We start from the raw sequence: 22,279 nt of genomic DNA on the forward strand, positions 1-22,279 counted from the left end.
TGAAAATTGACTGAAACACCCCACACAGTGTAACCCACTTGATAAAAAAAAAAGGTAAATGAATAAAAACTTGAAATGTCAAAGAAAAGGATCGAGGATACTGTACATTTAATGGGATTAATATTAATCGTTCAGTGGTGGTTCAATTTTACGATCTGGTATTCAGTTGCTTTTAAAATAAAGTCTCCTCTCACTATATTTTTACACTCATGCAACTTTTATGTCTTAACTCAAGGTTATTCATATCCAGGCTCTGTATTGTTATAATCAAAGAGTTTAGAAGCTGCAGTAAGTGTGACTACATACCAGATTGCTTATTAAGAACTTTTTAACATCGTGTAATAGCTAGAATTTGATTTCTTCATAAACATTCAAAAGCCTCAAAAGTTTCTTTAAAAAAATAGTTTATTCAAAAAAGGCAAACCACATGCATTTGAGATAAGACACATACATGCTGTTCTGACAGCGTCACCAGAACAGTCCTGCTTTGCTTGTTGTATATGACATGTTGTTCAAATCAGGCTAACACCACATGATATAGTGTTCTTGCATCTTGTCTCTGGCCCACTCATGTCAAGAATTTCCCCCCCAGTATGAGAGCGACTGCACTCAGGATGAATTTGTGTCATAAAAGCAACATCTTGAGGCAGATCCAGCGACTGAAATGAACAATCTGTTGTTTCTCCAAATTACAGATGTTAGATGACTTCTGTGCAGCTCTGTAAGCGATGTAAGTTGTGCAGTGCAGTGGGGATAAGAGAGACGCCGGGGGCAGTGGAACATCTTTGTGGCAGCAGCAGCCAGAGCAAAAAGGGAATTATAACATGGCTGCGAGACATGCAGATGGAGGCCTGAACATGAGATAAACTGGGGTGGGATTGATATATAGGGCTTTCTTCTCTTTTTCATCATGGCAACAAGACAAAAAAAAGCCTGAAGCTTCTCACCAGTTCACTGCTGGATGGGTGGAAGTCTCAGCTGGAATGAGACAACCCTCACAAAATCCATATCCGCTAAAAAGGCTGGAGTGCGACAGCTGGAAAAACAGCACTGAACACTTGTGCTCATCCACTACGCTGACACAACTTCCGACAAGGAGACGGATGGAAAAACACACTCATCCCGAAGCTGTCACACATTTTAGAAACTAAGGAAATGTTTTACTTCCTTTAAATAGTCAGACCATTAATATATATATATATATACATATATATATATATATATATATATATACACACAGTAGTTTCAGTTTGAACAGTCAGTTTTCTTTTGTGTGCTATAGATCTCCAAACTTGGTTTAAGGGAACCGCAAATCAAACTCTTTAAGTGCAATTCTGGCGCAAAATCATCCCATGGTGTTTTTCAGCACCTGCATACATTAAATAAGCCATTGAGACAGTTTTTTTTTCGTGTGACAGCTATTAACAGAGAAATCCAGGAGAGTCGCTAACAGCCGGACGTGGCTAACACTGATTAGCTCAGGGCAGTACAGTGAAGACATTAAAACGGCTTTTTTAACCACTAATATTGCTCAAAATAACACCAAACCTCTGCAGTAGCATGAGTCCCTACACATAAAATGAAGCACTAATGGGCTCCTTCCTTTTGGATTGTATCTGGTAATCAACTTGAATGGACTTTACTATGAGAGGAGCTGGTACAGGAGCAGGTTGGTAAGTCTTGCAAAACACTCTTAAACTCCGGGTTTGCTAACTACGTCTTTGGAGCTTTGTTTTATGTGTAAGGACTCTTATCATGCTACTGCAGAGGTTTGGTGTTATTTTGAGCAGTATTAGTTTTAGCAATTTAATGCCTTCACCGTACTCGTACTACCCGAGCTAATCAGTGTTAGCCACGTCCGACTGTTAGCAACTCTCCCGGATTTCTCTGTTAATAGTTCATACATGGAAAAAACTGTCTCGATGGCTAATTTTATGTATTTAAGTGCCGAAAAAGACCATGGGATGATTTTGCGCTGAAATTACTCTTTAACATGTATCAAGTCTATGGCAACACACCAAAAATGATGTTCATACAGTACAAAACACAGCACATCATTCTCTTTCAGTCCGTAAAACCATAATAAATCCATTCACTTAATTAAATACATAAAAAATAGGAACTCTCACAGAGAGTTTCATAACCCATAACCCCATAAGTTATATAACCCTTTTAACATGACCACTAAATAAGATCAAAATATTCAGAATCATTTGAACCTTTGATCCAATCACCCCATACTGTGTCTGATCTTAATCTGTTGTTTATATAATTGTATTTCATTTCATCCAAACATCTTGTGTGCAAACCATGTATCTCTAAATTTGATGGTTTTAAATTCTTCAGATATATTAAAGTGTGCCTTAATGAGTTGTGGAAATTCTGCTATTAAGCTAAATACTCCATATAAACACTTTTAGGCTAACTAGAAAAATGAATGCCAAAAAAACAACAAGCCAGTTTCCTTTGCTCATGAAAAGCTGATGTTTTGGAGATACGTGGTTTTGTTAATAGTTTTTCTGGAGGAATGAACAAACTTAAATATCCTGAAATCAATGAATAAATAAGTTCTGAATTTACTGTACTGGTGATAATAATAAAGAATAAATGTCGGGATATTCCTTGAAGTCCTGAGAGCTGAACTGCTAATGTGAAAAAAAAACAAAAAAACAATTCTCATCTTTCTCATAATGTTCTTTCTCTCTTCTGGGTATAAAATCGTACTCCATAAGTATCAAGATATGTTGTTCCGAGCGGCATCTTTGGGGGAAAGATGTAACTGCCAGGTCCCCAGGACAGGCGCTCTCGTCGTATGCCCCCATGGATTTAGCGGCCAAGCGCGGTACTGCAGCATTCGTCTGTTTGTGTGGTGGTTCTGTGCCCGGAAGCACATTCGCCCATTCACTCCTATACATGCGGGGAAGAGATCATCGCCGAATTTTTTGGGGGGATTCCAATCAACAGGCTCATAATTATCTTCAGACCCTCCACTAAAAAATTGTGGGCATAATTTTAGACCCTACCAAAATCGAGTTATGGGCAGGAGAAGGAGGGTGTGCGACTAAAAAGAGCCGTAATGAAACACCTCCAGCAGCTTAGGTCCCGTCTCCGTAGAGCCCAGTGCAAGGCTCCGGCAGCAGCAACTCTTCTGCTCAAACTTTTTGTGCAACGTGTCCGATGGTTTTTCTATTGTTTTTTTGTTGTTTTCGTGTTGTTTCATGCTTGGCGGGCATGTACTCAGGAAGATAACTACATCCGGTAAGTCCTCCCGCGTTCATGAGAACCAAAAATGGCGGTGGCCTTAAGGGAGACTGTGCCACTGAGCAGCTTTTCCATAGGAATAAATTGGGTGCCATTCTTCCCGTCCGCCGTCTATTCTTTTTTATGTCCATGGTAACTGCAGGTGAGCCTTTTCTTTCAGCTGCTTTATTGAAACACATTCACATCTCTACTTCCAGTCCGTCCCCTATGTTACCCTCTTAAATACATACACACACAAACACGTTCCTATTACACTTCTGCCCTTACTATAAGCCTGACTCAGAAGTTGAAGTTCCCGATTTCCGATTCAAAGTGACGGCAGCATAACTGTGAGAAAGCCACAGACAAACTGCAGTCAGCGGCCTTACTAACATGGCGGCTTATTTACATCTAGCCCGGGAACGTCTCCACAGATTCTAATACTCAGCAAAAAGGCAACAAGTGCTTTCATTACTGGGTCATATGATCAATCACCATTCTTTTAACTCACTCTTTGATAGATAGTAACTCAAAAGAAAATTAAATTGATGAGATGCAACTGATTATCAAATCACCGCAGGGCTTTCAAAAGAAATACCCTTTGAACGTTACCAATCACATGTGAGATGGAGAAACCCGTTTCGTCCTGCATTCTCAAGAAGCCTGTGTGAGCAGAAAACATTCAAATGCACTCACAGTTAATTAATTGAAGTTGACGAGTCTAATGGGACACGGTCTTATCTCACTGAGTGTCCGGTCTTGCTCTGTTTTCCGTTCACTGTGTCTCTGCTGTGTCGTGCATGGAGATGCTGGCCTCCTGTTTCCTTTGCTTCTTGTGCCTCCAGAGCAGGACGGCCAACAACAGGAGCAGCAGGAGCCCCAGAGCTCCCCCGATGATTCCTGCTGTCAGAGGCAGACTGATGTTCGGGGGCTTGTACATCAAACAGGATCCCTCGCTGTCTCCGGCGTCATTCACTGCAATCACACAAACCTTTGAGATGTGGTCAACCTCGCCCACTCCGCCCCTCCTTTTGCCCTTCCCGAACGACTGCCTCTCTTCCCCCCCTACTGTCGCGAGATAAGCTGTGACGTACGAATGAGGTGCACACCACTGAATTACAACCTCTGACCCGTTCCAGGACACTGATTTCAGGTAAGGGGCCTGTGGGACCTTATTATGTAACGTGAACCCCGGACACAGGCAGCCGGTGGAGGCAGCTAGGTCAGCACAGGCGACCTGACCCTCGAGGCAGGGGTCGTAGTTGCATCGGTAAAGGGTCCTTCCATGTGGAGACACTCTTTTGGGTGTAACAAGGTCAACCTCTTCATATTGAGTGTAATCGTCAGTGGGAAGCACAGAGTCCTCGGCCGGTATCCCATGTGGCGTCAGAGGTCTCGCAGGATTCATCCCCGCAGCCGGTGATGTCGTTGGAAGGGGAGAGCAACCTCTGATGAGAACCAGGCAAACGATTGCCAGGGGGACAGGAAGCTTCCTGCCTGCAGCCATCGTACTGTCTGGAGATCATAGAGAGTAAAATTCCATCAGTAAGAGGGAAAATCTGTTTTTTTGCACATGAAAAGTATCAGCCCCTGGGGTTTCCAGCCATATGTATATTTAGGACAGTTATTCCCCTCCTGATGCTGGGCCTTTTAGAGATGCAGTGCTGCTTGAAAGTATGTGAACCCCATCACTTTGCGGCATATCTGGCAGCAAAGTGAAAATCAGATATAAAGAGTGTGGTGATGGTGAGGGGTGTGTAAAGCCTGTAGCGTCACACACAAGAGGAATCCAGACTGGGATTACTTCTAAAGGTGCTTCAACAGCATACCGAGTAAAGGGTTCATAAAGTTTTTGCACATCAGTTTTTTGTTTTTTATAAATGGGCTAGAGTTTCTAAAAATCTGTTATTGCTTTGTCACTATGATGTGTGCAGATCGATGAGGAATTAAGTCTTTAATTCAACAAAGTTTGGAATAAAGTGACAGGGTTCACATACGTTTAAGCAACACTGTACTGTATATTTGACTGCATAAGGAATCAAAGAAACGGCTTAAATGTGAGCCTAGTGTCTGCTGTAAAACAAATAAAAAAGTCAAATGACAAAACTGTGGACACTTAATTAGTTGAAATGTATTATTCTGTGGCATGTTTGTCCATGATTTAGGGTCTTGTACACAGAGCTACTAGGAATAATCCTCATTTGTTAAGATTTGGAGGCACTTTACACTCATTCAGCATTCCAGGCTACAGTATATTGCACAACAAGTCCAAATGCCTACACACCCAAGATTCAGATTCAGCGCAGCCCTCAGCTGGATCCAGTTACAGGAAAGCTGCCTGTGCAAGAACCCGTACAAACATACCTCAAATGTTCTCTGTGGTGGACATGAAAAGATCGATAACAATGAACCCCATTCAAAAAATCTCCCAAGAGAAGTCTGTGCTTGACTACACTGAAAACAGAGCAGGGGTCATTGAATACTGACTTACTGTGAACTCTATTCGTGTGTTTTGAGTGAAAATACATCATATATTAAAAGTTATGAACTTACCTGTTGCTTGCAAAAGTTTGTAGTCTTTATCAAATGTGAGTAAGCTCCTTTCTCCTCGTCTGTCCTCCACTTGCTCCCTCGCTTGCTCTCGCCCCCTTTATATATTTCCCTTCTTCCAAACAATCACCTCCTTCTTTCTGCCCTCCCACAATCACCCCCTTTTTTCCCGACCGTTCTGCACCAGCTCCACCTCCATCCTTACTAAATGGTTTAGTAATGCGAGTGACTGAGTGCGCGTGCATGCTGTGAGTGGTATTACTATAGTCTGCTATTAGTTGCATACCTAATTTTCTGGTAAAGTGAACCACGTGGATTCCTGTTGCATTCCTTCATAGTGTGCAGGTTTTTCAGAGCGTGTCTGACTTGTTAATGAGCTCTTGTTTTCCTTTTAGGGCTGAGGGAAATTGAATAGGATTGGGAAATCTCTGTGTCACGGCTTTGATTCATTGGAATTTGTCACTCCTGATATATGTCAGTGACTCAAGACCTTCTCCCATCTTCTTAGCCTCCTAACCTCTCACCTAAATAAAATGTATGACTTACACTGCAGCAAAACTGAAAGCACTGAAACCGTTGTGCAGCTGTTCACCAAATGACCGGAAATCAACCTGACGGGACTTGCTTGGAGAATCATATGTGATCATGCTGGTACTTTTAAACAAAACAAACTGAAACGGATTGAAATAAGAGGTTGAATAACAAAGGTTGTAATTCATTTAACATACAACCACAAGAAAATGCCACACAGAGCTTCCAGGGAGGAGAAGAACTGAACAAGATGTTTTTGTTAATGTGACGTGAGCAACACTACGTGACAGCTGTGGCCTTAAATCCAGCTGCACGCTCACATATCCGCTCTGAGCTTAGTCTATAAAAAGTGAGCACGAATAGCTTGTTTTGTCCTGTACCAGAAGAACTTAGACCAGTCAGCTCTGACTGAGAAGTGACGCCTCAGTTAAAGCTTACAGGGGACATACTGTATAATACTCATTATCAGGTTATGATGGGAATGTATTTGAGGTTTCTACTAGAACAGTGGTTCTCAAACGTTGTACATGATGTACCACCTCAGAAAATACCACGCTCTCTCAAGTACTAAGACCAATGTTTAAATACAGTAGCGTAGGCCTAAATTATTGAGCTACTGTACGGACAGGAAGGTTAATTCCTAATCAGAAGATTATTTATTGTTGACTGTCTTCAGCCATGACTTCAGTTTCAGAAGGACTGGAAAATCTGATCCACACTTCTCTTCCTAATAGTTCCCGTTTGGAGCCACGATTGCAGGGTTTTCAGACCAATCATTTTACCTCTGCTGACTCTGTTTCCATGCTCGTAACTCATGAATGTGACTACGTAACAGGCTGATACTGAAACAAAAGTATGACAGGAAATACTAAACTTACTTTAAATCACATTTCACTGATCTTAATAGTTTAAGTATTTTCTTTTGAAATGTTGTAGTATTTTGATCGTATTATACTAATTTAGTAATTAATGTTTCCTTTTTTTATTTTGGCGATTATTTCTTGTACCACCAATGTACCATAGATTGAGATCCAGGGTTCAAAAACACACAATTTTTCTCTTACTGTCTGTCTGAATATACCTGAAATCACCCTCCGTATGAAACGCTTTGTTTTAGCGTCTGTCTCTTTAAGACTAACTTCCAAAAAAAACAAAAACAATCCACTCTGATTGGTCAGCGTTTCCACTTCTGCGCTCTCGGGGCCTCTGCACCATCATTTCAGCCGGGAAAAGACTGTAACAACACTGTAGCAGCAATTTCTACCTGTTTATAGTGTAGTTGTGACATCACAACCGTACAGAAGTCCTGACAGCTCGTTTAAAGACAGTTTCTGAATACAGGCTGTGTGCGTTTCTGTGGATTGAGCATCTTATTTTACAGCACATCAACCGGCTTTATAATCAAAACAGACATAGAAATCTCACTTTTTTTTTTCTTTTACAGAATGAGACCTTTAACTAATTGAGTTCAGGTCATAGTCCTGCTATGTGCAAAAAGTATTGTTTCTCTCCTTCATGTAATTCTACAAGAACTAACATGGTGACATCAGGGGCCTGTTTCACAAAGCAGGTTTAGTGAAAACTCTGAGTATGTTAACCCTGAAATGAGGGAAACTCTGAGTTTTCCGTTTCACAAAGGGAGGTAACTCAAACCAGAGACAGAGGGGTAACTCTAGCCTGTTTCACAAAGGGAGGTAACTTAAACTCTCGGTCAGTTACCATGGTAACATGCTCTCTGAAACTAACCTGGTCGGGACCAGGTTTTTCTCAGAAAACCTTGAGTTTCTCTCTGTCTCCGCCCTCTTTCAGCCACACACGGTGTTTCATTTCCTCATTCATTCAGTCAGCGGGCGAGTTTTGGCGAAGTATAGTTCTGCTATAGTTCCGTCTGTTTCTTCAGAAAATCACTGCAAAAATCAGACATTAGAAGTTATATTAGGTGGCGACTATTTCACTACCATGGCGTGTCCTTCTGATAACAATCCCGTGGATGAAGCTGCAGCATTACTGCGCAGAGAATTAAATATTGGTCGGGAGATGATTATCAGACTATTGATTATAGATGTTCTTGCATTTCCAGGCAATTCTCTTTTTGAGCGGTACCGTTTCATATCACAGCAGATATTCTGTGTTGCGCTGCGTTTTTTTGCAAACGGGAGTTTTTGTATACAACGTATAAAAGTCATTCAGTAGGCCTACATTAGAAGTTATATTAGGTGGTGAATATTTACACTACCATGGCGTGTCATTTTGATAACGATCCCGTGAATGAAGGTGACGCATTTCGCAAAGAGAATTAAATATTGGTCGGGAGATGATTATCAGACCGCGCATAGACGTCCTTAATATACTGCGGCCATAATTACAAAATGAATGAAATGGATCTTTTGAGCAAGTTGAATGTATTTGACTCAGCGTTTCTAAATATAATTCCAGCTTTTCTTGCAATTCATAGGTTCAAAAGTGTGTGCTTTTAGTTGGGTTACCGGTATATTAACTACTCCTATATAGCCTTCTGATCCAGAATATCACCTATAATGCGAGGGGGCTGAATACGGCACAACACCGTTTCATGTCACAGTCCATCTCACCCCTCCTTACATTTCCAACATTAACAACCAGTAATGCTTTCATATCACAGCAGATATTGTGTGTTGCGCTGCGTTTTTTTTGCAAATGGGAGTTTTTTATACAACATTGATATGTTGTATAAAAAACAGCCACTTACGGTAATATTTACTTTACGATGTAAAACCTGCTCAAAATGAGGCGTCACCATGAGACTGTGCTGAGGTTTTACCTGTTTGAAAAATGTTTTTATGTTTCATCTTAAGCTGCGCTTCTCCCCCGCGGGGTTGCACTTAAATGCAATAAATTAATAGGCTCCCACTCATGCAGTTCCCCCTGTGATATTACTGTGATTGCAACTGGACTACATTTAAACTTATGCACTGACCCGAGCCGCAATGTCCTCCAGCACCGTCTCCCTCTCTTTTGCTGCAGCAGCGGTGTAAACCTGCTTAAACTCTCCGTATGAGCGCATTAATATTTCCAATTCCAGTTGTAGCGTAGCCCTTCGCTTCCCCGTTGCCATGGTGACTCGTCGAATCAGGGCTCCATTGATGCTGTCTTTTTTTACTTGTGGTGCACGCGCTTAACTCCAGGTCAAACTACTCTGAGTTGATCAACCTAACGCAAATCTGCTGTTCTGGAACCGAAAACTCAGAGTTTCCTATCTCAGAGTAGATCAACTCAGAGTTCCGGGTTAGACTCAGAGTTTTTTGAACCTGCTTTGTGAAACAGGCCCCAGGTATAACATCTTGAATAAGATACATCATCATATCATTATTGTGTATTTTCTTACTGTCTTACATGAGCATTTTTGGCTGAGTGAATGTGTTCGGGTCCAACACAGCGTGAGTGTGGGTGTGTAAGTGTGAAGGAGATGCATATATTTGCATATAGGAATGTGTTTATGTATTATATGTGAATCTAATACTGAGAAAAAGTCTTGATTTTTCTCTTTATTTCATAATAATTCACGTTTATAAAGTGAGTAAGTTGAAGGAGAGTTTATCCACAACAAGAGAAACTGTGACACACACTTTTTAAAGAGCTCATAGGAACAAAGATAGTGTGACACTCAATATGAGTGAGTTGGAAATTAAGAAATATTTCTCTGGAAGTGACACAAAGTCAAGCAGATGGTAACTGTTAGATGGTATGTTACATAATCCCACAATGCACTGCCCCTCTTTGCCACAGACCGCGTCACTTTTTCCCCACCGCCTGCGTGGCTGGGATGGATCTGCTTTCTTCATCAGAAACGAGCGCGTATGGATTAAGTTATTTTTATATGTGAAATGAAAACAGCCCAAATTGATACTATAAAATCCTGTAGGATCAAAAGATCTACAGAAGAAATAGGAAGGGGTCAGTGATTTATAGCTAACATACAGTAAGATACGATAATGGCAACTAATTGACTGTAGGCCCGATAATTCAAATTTCACAAATTAGTGGTAAAATCAATCATGAGCTATGCTTTTCGGGGGAAAACAGCAATAACCTGCCAGTCTTGTCCCCCACACTCCGTGAATGAGGCAGATGTCGTCAATAAAATGAGAAATAACAAGATTCTTCTGTACTTAGTTCACTTTTAAAACTTGTTTTCATCATTAAAAGATCCCGCTGCTGTTAAGTGGCTGCAGGAGTAATAATAATAATAATAATAATAATAATAATAGAGTTTATTTGTTGACGCCTTTTAAAAACCCAAGGTCACCTCACATGTTAAAAACAAAAAACATTAAATACAATAGCCCATATGAATACAAACACATTTACAAGGAAAATACAATGTCGCTAGATAAATAAATAAGATGGATAAAACGATATGTGGGACAGATCATTACAGGGAGTAGGCCACACTTTTTAAATTATAATGTAATGAATTCTGCAAGCAGTGTTCAGTGGTGTATCTTGGCCAATGATTTAACAATAAGGGGGAAAAGAAAACCAAATTAAACATGTCGGAGCTCTTCATGCTTGTGAGGAGTCAGTCCAAAGGCTTTTTTGGTTGTTTTTTTTGTAAACAAAGCGACAGACATTACAAGACATGACAAAGGACAATCATCAAAATGATATAAGGCCAAACATTAGGTCAAGTTATAATGGCAGACAAGTTGTCTGAATGTAATTTGAATAAAATTCTTTAGCTGATAAACATTTTTTGTTGTATTCATATGACAGAGACTCAAAATATATAAAATATATATATAATAAAAAATAATGGGAATGAAGGGGTTGCCCTGGACATTTTGACTTTAAGTGTATGAAATTTACTGAGTAATATAAAGAAATGAATTATGTTAAATGAATTATTGTGCGAGAAGGAGCCAAAAATAATCATTTTCAAAGTGATACCTAACTGTTGTTTTGGCAAAAAGAAAATGTTCCAAATCTTTCCAAAAGGTGATGAAAGTGGACAGTTCATTTAAAATGAATGGATGATACGTTCTCTGTCTTTTTACAGAAGGAACAGCTGTCATCAATGTCAGAAAGGGTGGATTTGTATGCATTAGTGAGATGAAATTATCTAATTGTGTTAGAAAATAAAAATGCAAATGGGACAAGCCAAGCTCTACACAAGCTTGTATCATTGAAGAGGGAGCTCCAGTAAGTCTTTCCAAAGGCAGATGAGATGACTATCCTAGGGTGACCTGGCCTCAGTATCATTCATTATTAAAGCAGCCACAGTGCCTCCTACAGCCTAAATTGATGAGAGGCAACACTGGACAAAAAAACACGAATAAGGGTGTATTGAGCAAGGAGCCAGGCGAGGTCTGTGTTTCCTCAGTTACACAACTGGGTGTGGGGGACACTAATTAGTTCTCATGGATCTGTGACAATGAGAGGTTCATCTGTGAAGCATCAGGGAGTTTATGATACATGCAGCAGCAGCCTGCAGCAGAATAAACTGTTATCTTCTCCCTCAGTTTCAGAGTTTGTACAACTCCCTCAGAGGTCGATGACCTGCGCGCACTTTAGATTTTGAACCCTGGCAGTATATTTTTAGTTTGAAAAGAGGAAAACTTCAGCTTTTCTCTGCAAATGGCTGCTGCACTGTTGAGAAATTTGAAGCAATTCCCGCCCTGAATTTTAACTTGCAGGCTGCTAAAGAAGCCCATTATGCTCGTACTACTAAGGTAAATACATTTGTCAGACATAATGAAGTCAGGCTTGAATAAAAGAAACAAGTGACTGCCACGATTTCTCAAAAGGTCACTGTGTATTATTCTAATTTGCATGTTATTGAATTGTGCAGTATAAAGCCATATGACAATATTTTTCTTGACATGCAACAAAAGCCTGTATTCTGCAAAATAGATTAAAAAAAGGATGTAAATAATTATGGATTTTAAAAAGATAATTATAATCACAAATTACACACTACAAAACATGACAGGATTTGCCTATGGAGGACCACAGAGTAAATGATTTAATTATTCTATTTTACTGCATTTCATTGAGTTCATTTAGTCTGTTTATTTTTTTTTTGATTAATTCATTTGTATAATATGTCATTATTCCATGTTTTTATTATCTTACTGGATATGTAATATTTTACTTGATATATGTGGTCTTCCATACTGGCTTAACAGTGATTTAAAAAAAGGAAAAAGCTATTATTTCTTTCTTAGTCCGAGGGATCAATTCAATGTTTCAATGGCTAGATGTCATTTTGTCCACCTACCTGGCCATCTGGAGCAAAGGGATTTGACTGAATATCAGGAGAATAAATCTAAAATAATGAGGAGGAATGTGTCCATTTTACCCTATTTTGCCTGTTAGAGACAAAATATTGACCATGTGCATGTCCGAAAGATGAGATTGAATTATACAGTAGTAGATCAGACTCATATTAGATGGAAAGTAGAAAAGTTGTGTGAATGTGGAGTTTACAGAGAACATTATATTATTTATGATACATTTTCAATGAAAAGAATACCTCAAAGCATTTCGATATACAATATTTATTCAAAACAAAAATAGCTTGGTATGCAGGAGGTAATTTAATTAATCAAAAAGGGAAAAAAAACACACTACTCTGGCTTCTTTGTAATGAACTGCTGAAGTTATGAAACTAAAATTGTAAACAGGTTTATCCCGCTAAAGCTGCTATCTGTCGTTACTTTGCAACTGTCAATAACAGATGTACTTTTGTGATTGTGAGGGGGGACTTTTGAACATGTTTTTGTATATTGTTTTAATGTTACTTCTTTTTGGTTTGATTTACAGAAGTACCTCTCAAAATGTTTTATAAAAAATGTAACACTAAGAAAGATGGTTTCATTACTAAATCTTAACAATGGATAATATCTGGCAAAACTGAAACTTACATAATTCATTTGATCATTGTCTTCGCAAAATACTTTTCAACAGGATTCCATTGCTTTCACATACACTGCAACAGGAAATAAATAACAAATTAATAATAAACTTTTTTGGAATGTTTATGTTTACATCTTTGAAAAGGTCTATGCCCATACAAGTATTTGGCTTAACAAACCCTTCTTTTATATTTTTAAAGATTCAGATTTTAAATCATATTTGACCACCATGGAAAACCTAAATATCAAAAATAATAAATTACCAAAAAAATATTTTCGTATTTCTAATTAACTCGTAGTTTAGCAGACCCCATATGTTTTTGTTATTCTTCATTCCGTTTTTTATGTTTTACTGTCTTTGTACATTTTAATCTATGTTATTATTGTTTCTACATTTAGAAAAATAATGTTGGTATTGTGTATAACACTGGAACATGTTAGTAAATGTTAATAGTGATATTTTCAATAAAAATAAATACATTAAAAAAAAAAAAAAAAAAATGAAACCCCCTTCAAGTCGTCGCCCAGGGAACGGTGAACACCCTGTGCAGAGCCTGACGTCATTGCTGCGCGACAGGCCTCAGCGTTGTAGTTCCGCCGACAGAAGCTGTAGATGGTGAGTCGCTGCTGAGGAGCCGCGGTATCAAAGTCTCTGAACAACAACTTACGGACTTGAATAACGCCGTTAAAGACCCTCGACACGTCTCTCCCGCAGGGGCAACAGTGTTCACAAGAGTACGTATTTGACCCAGGGGCGTTGTTGGTTTAAAAACAGGCTAATGTTAGCTCGCGGAGCCGGGCCCGTGAAAGAGCCGCAGCTCACACTTCACCACAGTGTTTCTACTTAAACAGCTAATGAGTCTCACTGCTCCAACATACCCCAGCAGCACGACTCGCATTATTAACCCAGTTCATTTGACATTTTACTGTTTTTAGTTGCACATTAAACGTCAGCACAGCCTGTAAACGTGAGCTAACTGAATTAAAGCGGGCTAACTAAATTAAAGCGAGCTAACGGAATTGAAATCATGACTTCCAGGAGGACAGGCTATGCTGGAAGCATGGACTCCTCTCCTTCAAATAGCGGGAACGGCTCAGTCCACAGTGGGAACCGTAAACAAAGTATCATCAACATTCCCGACAGGACCGGGGGGGTAGAGTCCTGTTATGATCGCAAAGCGGACAAGGCTGCATACGGAGCTCCGCATGGCAGCGTGACCGTGACGTCCCTGAAGTCACGCCTCGCCCCGACCATTCAAACCGCCATGTCCGCTGCGGTGGACACCCTCCTGGGCGAAGTGGTGCTTGTGCTCAATGAGACTCAACAAGAGCTGCTACATAAGGAGCAAGAGAATGAGAGACTCAAAGTGCGCCTTGAAGTGTCAGAGAGGGAGTTGAAGACTTTGCAGGATTGTCTGTGTAGTGCTCAGAAGCTCATAGACCAGCTTCAGATCTCATACACTGGACCTCAGTCAATCGGTCAGTCTGTCTTTGCTCCATCCCTGTCTTCCATGGCGTCAATGGCGTCAGGCTTGGACAGGGACCACCAGAACGCCCGAAATGTGAACGGAGCTGGTGTCGACTTGGGTCTCGGTGGCTCTGTGGATGATTCGCTTCATGGGTTTGAGCCGAGAGATGACTACAAAATGTGCCAGCTTTCTATCCAACCAGATGGCTCCGTGACCAACCACGCTCTGGACTCCTTTGCTTCCAACGCATCTCATATGTGCTCCGATTCCAACAGATCAGGTAAATATACAATGTGTACCGTGTGTGTTTAACTGTATATTCTGGGTTTCCTTTGACTTTTGACTTTGAGTTGAAGAAAATTCATCAATAGCTTGCTTTAAAATGGATATATGGATTTAATGTGATATAGTAATGCTTCTACGTTACCCGTCTCTGCTTGTTTTGTCTTTAGATGAGAGGCAGTCTCAGGGGCCAGGTGGAGGATCCAGGTTTGAGGTTAAAGAGGAGCAGGGATCCGCTTCAGGCTCTGGCCAGCCCAGCAGGAAGGAGCCTGGTTTGCGTGATGATAACCGAGTCGGGGATGGGGACCTTGGCTACGTTGAAGTTGGAGGGGAGGGAGGTTCACAACGCTCCTTTACTCACCCCCTGCGTCACCAAAGACCTGTGCGAGACTGCGGCGGTGCCTTGCAGCAGGGCGGACTTGATGGGCAGAAACAGTTGGCTAGGACTTCTGGAGTCGGCAGAGTAGACAGTGTTTCACCAGGCAGAGCAGAGGACTCTGCAGGACCTTCGGCCCCCGACACAGCAGTGGATCCCTCTGTAGATCGGCCTCACCACTGCTTGGAGTGCGGAAAGACCTTCCGGCTGATCTCTAGCCTGAAGAAGCACATCCGCATCCACACAGGAGAGAAGCCCTATCCGTGTGCAGTCTGCGGCCGCCGCTTCCGCGAGTCAGGGGCGCTCAAAACCCACCTTCGCATACACACAGGTGAGAAGCCATATTCTTGCTCTGAGTGTGGAAACTGCTTCCGCCACTTGGACGGTTTGCGCAAACACAGGCGCACACACACTGGGGAGAAACCGTACGTGTGTGCCATCTGTGGGAAGCGCCTCAGCCGCCTGCAGCACCTCAAACACCACCAGCTCATCCACACCGGAGAGAGGCCATGCTGCTGCCCCTTCTGCAACCGCAGCTTCAAGGAGCCCGCGGCGTTGCGGAAGCACATCCGCACGCACCGGGAGGAAGGCGGTCACATGGGGATCGGTGCCAGTGATGACACAGACCCAGATGCCATGGATGACATTAACAGCCTCCATCCAGCAGCTCCGTCCCCTCAGATGAGGTTTGGGGAGTGGGGAGCTGAGGAGGATGACAGCTCGGTTGTGGACTGTGTGTAGGCACGATTAAAGGGGGAACTGGTGTCTGTTGGTATTCTTACCACAAAACCCACTCCAGGTAAAAAACATGGAATACGGTGTTTGTGTAGTTTGTAAACATGATGGATAAGGTCATCTCTGTTCCATGCTGTTGGAGTGAAGAATGAGGCTACACATTACTGTAGCGTTGGAGCTTCGTCTATATCTGTCAAGTCCATGCTTTTCACTCTTCAATGTAAAAATACCGTTCCACTGTACATTCTTCAACAACAAGTATTTTTTTTCCCCCAGACGTTCATCAAGCAGCAGCAGGAGCGTACAGGTTGTTCTTGGCACAGGGAAGTGCAGGTTTGCTAACTTCCCTGCAATAATTTGGGAAATTGGCAGAAGTGGGCAGGAGCTGTTTCCTCACTTTAAAAATATAAGTGCCTTGAACACTAAACCATGACCCGAGTCACTGCTGCTGCTGTTCAAAATAGTTCCCACCTGAATTTTGGTCAAGACAGACTGTTACATTATGACTGTTAAATTCTCTTCAGTTCCTGACTAGGCATGCTTTTTTAACACACTGAGTTGCGCAAATATATAGAAATGGATCCACAGAGCTGGTTCACGCTTCAAGTGTGGACAGGCATTCACGATTACAGACCATGCACATGATGTAGCTGGACATCTCTGACTAAAGCAAATATGACAGTACTCTTTTTTTTTTTAATCTTGATAATGTGATCATATTTGAGTAGGGGTGCTTTTCACACAATATTTATTATCTCAAACAAATGGTCAAGTCAGATTTGAATCGGCAAATGAATCAGCTATAGGCTTCTTCCTGCCCAAGACTTGTTATTATATCTGCCTCTAAAGATCCACTATCAGTCGACCTCTGGTCAGGTAAATGTTGCGGATGTCACGCCCGAGACCACGCTGTTTATGCGCAGCTTCATTTCACTCAGCTGGAACAGATGATTAAACTGTCCAAACACTGGATATTCTCACTTTAGTTCATCCTTCAAGAGCAGGGAATATCCAGAGAATATGTTATATACAAGATGTTTTACTGACTGCCAGTTTAACAGCAGTATTAATTATCTGCCACAAACTAGATCATTTATTAGTCATCTGGTTGGACAAGTGGATGCAGTTTCATTAAATATCTGGTGCTTATGAGGGACCAAAGCACATTTGCGAATATTATTGTAATGCCACGGATGTCACCACTGTATTCAAGTAATTAATGACTACAAAAATACCATTCCTAGTGGAGTCATTAAATTGAAGAGGGTAGCATGGCCCTGAAGTCTGATCCAGTGAGGTCATCTGTAAGCTAAAAATCTAAAATCTCATGTTGACTATACTGTCGTGTGTGAGGCATGGAGCCGTTTCCCCCTTCAGCCGATGGTGCGCCCCCCCCCCCCCCCCCCTTCTGAAGCCCTGCTGTCCTCTGTGTATCCAGAGCCCTCATCAGTTACAGTCATAATGTTTTTAGTCAAGCTGAAGTCACCGGTGTCAAGAATATTTAAGTTTGAAGATGTCCACACGGTCATTTATCTGTTCAGTCATCGGAAGAGGACACAGCCAGTTTGCATCAGCATGCATCCAGATCAACAGCTCGTCTCTTGAGTCTGTATTATCATTTCTCTCTCATGGACCACATCTTAGCATTCCGTTTATTCGTCCAAGCTGCTACTGTATGACTAGAAAGCTTTTCCTTTCCTGGACTTGTATTATTGTAACCAACCAGTCACTAGAAATGGCTAGCGGACAGAATTTGGTGCTCGCATGTGCATATCTGATCCTCCGCTGGTATTGATCGCCACTTGGCTGTTTCTGTACATAAGAATGTAGTTTTAGCCATTTTATCTGGATTAATGAGGGTTAACATTTGTGGAAAAGTAAATGTGCAACAACGACTTTAAAGAAAAAAGAAAATGTAACATGCTTTAAAGACAACAGTATCCTAACATGCAATGTAATGATATATAATCTTATTAAAAATCTTCCTGATGTTCTTCCTGATGATGTGACACGACTGCTGCATCGGGGTTAACAGCAGAGCGTTAATCGTCTCAGCCTTTTGAGCTATACCGTAGTTCCGCTGTATACTACTATAACAATCTCCATGTAACTATTATGTGTACATTTACAAGTGTAAGTCATTTTAAAAGGCACTCAAAATGTTAAATACCCGTTACTGTAAACCAAGAACGCGATTTGCCAAGGTAGTCTTGACCCCAGATAATCATATTTATTTATTTTTTTTTATTCAAACAGCGGGGGCCTTTGCATGAAGTTTTAAACTAAAATGGCATTCTTCCTTAAAAAGTCAGTGTTATATGTGAAATGAATAACTTTTTTTTTTTGTTTAGATGCGTCCGTGTTCAGCATATATTTTCCCCTCATCACATTCACCCTGTTACCTACTGTAAATGTTACTATATTAAAGGGCCTTGTTTGTACTTCTTTTCTTTCTGTGGCTGTTTATTCCTTTTATGAATTAAAGCAGAGGTTCGTTTTTTAAAAAGGACAAGAGCTGTACTCAGAATACTGCAGGGAAAAAAAGGCTGGGATTGCCTCAACATGGCTTTCACAGATCGTTCCCCAATGTGTGAAATTATGACATTTTTTCATGTCATTCATGTCACGTGACCGGACCGACTATCAAATAAAAAGAGAAACTCAAATTACAACGCACAGGAGGAGAGGGGTTTCATCCTCTGCTCAGGACGCCGTCACTTCATACATCGTATCTTTACAGAGAAAATATTTGTTTGCTGCCATATTAATGTCCTGAATGTTGAGTACAGCTCCTTTTAAGCTCATTTCCAGGTTGTATTTTGGGTTTATAGTAGCACATTTATACATGCGTTAAAGGAGCAACATAGCAAAGAACAAATATTTTCTCTGTAAAGATATAGTGGAGTGATGGCGTCCTGAGCAGAGAATGAAGCCTCTCTTCTTCTGTGAGTGTTGTAATCTGAGTTTCCCTGTTGTTTGTTCTGGTAGATGTGCATGTTAGAGCATGTTGCTGTGAAAAAACAATATTATTTCACACCTTTCTTTTAGTATTTCAAGTAAAGCACTTTTTAATGTTGGAAAAAACAAACATTTTTTTCATACTGTCTGAATACCTGTAATCCCCTTCTGTCTGAAACGCTCAGTTTTAGCGCCTGTCTCTTTAAGCTCTCCTTCTGCTCTGATTGGTCAGTGTTTCCTAGTCTTCTTCATTTGCATCCGCTGCTTTTCTGCACCGTAACTGCAGCCGGGGAATGACTAACCTAGAGCACTTACCTATATATGTATATATTATAGTTGTGACATCACAACATACAAAAGTCCTGACGGCTCTTTTAAAAACACAGTTTCTGAAAACGGGCTGTGTGCATTTCTTTTTGGATTGAGTGTTTTAATACTTTCACAATATTTATATACATATATTATATAAATACCTCAACCTGCTTTCTAATCAAAAAAGACATGGAAATGTCATTTGCAATATGGGACCTTTAAATTATAACTGCAGTTAAGGTATTAACTGGATGAACAAGTTGGCAATTTGCTCAAAGGTAACGCCACGAGTTCATCCTAATCTTAGATCATCCCGTCTGTTTATCTCAGCGTTATTACTCCAGTTTCAGTCAGTTTGATTCATTCATTGTATCATGACAGGAAAACCGCAGTAACCCTGGAGGAGAGTTATCACCCTGACTGAAACGTTGCCAAACAGATTGTGTAGGTGCTGTTGACACGGACAAAGACAGGTCTCAAAGAACACCTTACTCTTCTCCTAATGCTCAGTAATGACAGCTGTGTCCGTGCACGCAAACTGCTGTTTGAGGAGGCCTTTGGTAAGATTACAGTATATTGTGGTGTTGTTGTTTTTTCAGGAACTTTTTAAATAATGTGTAATGTTCGTATTGCTGTTTTTGTTGATGTTTCAGTGGAGCAGTGCAGAAATATCTGAAGCTCGTTAATTCCATGTTGATAATATTTTTGGAAGTGCTTGTGTTTGTTAAACTGACAGGACTTGGACCGAGTAGGTTTTTATGACCTTTACTTTGGTTGATCTAAGAAGCAAGCCCGCATATGGATTTCACTCTCTTCACTCACTGAAACTTAAAGAAATAAACTCACCAGGAAGGATCTAAACTTGTTCCAACAAAGGAAACCCACAAATGGGGGTTGTAATATCAAGTTGAAGCAAGTACTGCAGAAGGCACACAAACACAATATTTCCCTGAACGCATCAGTGGAAGTTTACGCAGTGCAGAGCTCCTAATTCATGAAAACAACACGGTGAAGCACCTCTGTGTCTGGTGAGAGGAAGACAAGTCACAACAGCTTTTTTAATGACACCAGATAGAGAGGGAAAAGGAAATCTCACAGAAAATACATTTCCTGCTCTCAGCTGGGCCCCGCAGTCAGACTCACAATATCATCTACCTATTACACACATGCTGACATGTCTCTCAATACGCACAAGCTGAGGGTAAGTTACATGTCATCTTTGAAGAAACTGGCAGGAAGTAACTGAATCCATATTCTTATTTTCAACTACACTGCATTTGTTTGACAGTAACAGTCAGTTGCTTTGTAGATTAAGAATTTAACAATACTACTGCATACATGTTTGTTAAATGTAACAATACAACACTGACGGGACATTTTGTGCACTTTTACTTTTGACACTCCAACGCAAGAGTTTCACTTGTATAGAGTATTTTTTCATCAAGTAAAGCATCGAAATACCTCCACTACCGTCCTCAGGAAGAATTCTCTCCGATAACATCTGGTTTTATCTTTAGGTTGTGAAATACAGCTGTTTATTTCTCTTTTCTGTTTGTCATTATTGCCCGGTGCAACCAATGCGACGCTGAGGTTTCAGTTTTTAGACGAGAAGTAATTATATTGTACTAATAATAATACTCAGTAGTGTGTGTGTGTGTGTGTGTGTGTGTGTGTGTGTGTGTGTGTGTGTGTGTGTGTGTGTGTGTGTGTGTGTGTGTGTGTGTGTGTGTGTGTGTGTGTGTGTGTGTGCGCGTGTGTGTGTGTGTGTGTGTGTGTGTGTGTGTGTGTGTGTGAGAGAGAGAGAGAGCGAGAGAGAGACCTACAATGTATTTGCATTCTGTGTATGTTTTCCTTGGCAGCCGATGATGCAGTGATGGCGAGTAGCAGAGGCAGCGAGAAATGTGAGAGCGGCCTGTGAACTCTCTGTAGGCCCGTGCAGTCATTTCCTCAGTGACTGAAGGTAAACACTCATTTTTTGGAGAGGAAGTGACTCAACTCTCTCTCTTTTTCCTTTTCTTTTTGTCTCCTTCTCACTTTCACCCCTCACTTAAGTGACCCCAAACATTTGCTGGCCCCTGGGATCCTTACTGCGGTCTAGCCTCACATAATGATTTTATTCACTGCACTGACATCCTTTCAAAGTACCATTTCCCGGTCCATGTTGGTCCAAGCCTCGTGTTTCTACAATGCCACGGTGTTCTTCGTTGTTTGAACAGATCTGAGTATAAAAGCAACAGAATTGTATTTTACCACTTTCCTATAATTGAAAAGGTGTCTCACTGTAGAAGGTGGTGACTGTAAAAGGTTCACAGGTTTGGCCATTGTTGTTACTTTTGTTTCGACAGAGCTTTTGGACCCGGAAATAGTATTTTGAAAAGGTGTTACCTCACACTTAAAGACCGGATTGGGGTTCTCTTGTTTCCACTGTGAACAGCATTTTGTTGCAGCTCTTATAAGCGCCATAAACTGTAGAAAGTCTGACTCCAACAGCTGATCCACGGAGTAATACAGCACATGGCATAGAAAATGTAGTGGCAAAGGAAAAGGCTGACATATTCTAAATATAGCATAAACTTAAACTAATATTGATTTTTTTTTTAAGGTGACTAAACTATGTTTTGCTGCCCCAGTCCAGCAGCTTCCATGACGCTTCTCCAAAACTCTTACTCTTGGTAACACACCCCAAACAACCCCTCCTCAAATAAGCTGAACTATCCCTTTAACATCGACTATAACAATAAAACATTTATTTATTCACAATGGGAAGAAGACTTCTTTTAAGTTTAAGGACTTTTTATTGAGGGTTTTACATTGAATTTGTATCTTTTTACTGCAGATAACTTTTTTTTGGTAAACGTTTAGGGCAGAGTTTTATGTTAAATTTGGTATTTTTCATTGTGGCTTTTTCTTAAGTGAACTACTTCAGCACTTTG

The 22,279-nt window shown here is 40.8% G+C and overlaps 2 protein-coding genes across 2 annotated transcripts; one reads left to right on the forward strand and one right to left on the reverse strand.

Moving 5' to 3' along the window:
* Positions 1-2,173: 2,173 nt before the first annotated feature.
* LOC310956700 (LRRN4 C-terminal-like protein) lies at positions 2,174-5,875 on the reverse strand. Its single transcript, XM_083927035.1, has 2 exons — positions 5,794-5,875; positions 2,174-4,755 (listed from the first exon to the last, which is right to left on the reverse strand). Exon 2 carries the CDS (start codon positions 4,745-4,747, stop codon positions 4,016-4,018), a length of 732 nt encoding a protein of 243 aa, XP_083783161.1. The 5' UTR covers positions 4,748-4,755; positions 5,794-5,875; the 3' UTR covers positions 2,174-4,015.
* A 7,967-nt stretch (positions 5,876-13,842) lies between these two features.
* LOC310956272 (uncharacterized protein) lies at positions 13,843-17,509 on the forward strand. The gene is made up of 2 exons (XM_083926454.1): positions 13,843-14,963; positions 15,136-17,509. Exons 1-2 carry the CDS (start codon positions 14,243-14,245, stop codon positions 16,080-16,082), a joined length of 1,668 nt encoding a protein of 555 aa, XP_083782580.1. The 5' UTR covers positions 13,843-14,242; the 3' UTR covers positions 16,083-17,509.
* Positions 17,510-22,279: the final 4,770 nt, after the last annotated feature.

Source organism: Echiichthys vipera (assembly GCF_963691815.1).
Source record: "Echiichthys vipera genome assembly, chromosome: 14".
Lineage (NCBI taxonomy): Eukaryota > Metazoa > Chordata > Actinopteri > Perciformes > Trachinidae > Echiichthys > Echiichthys vipera.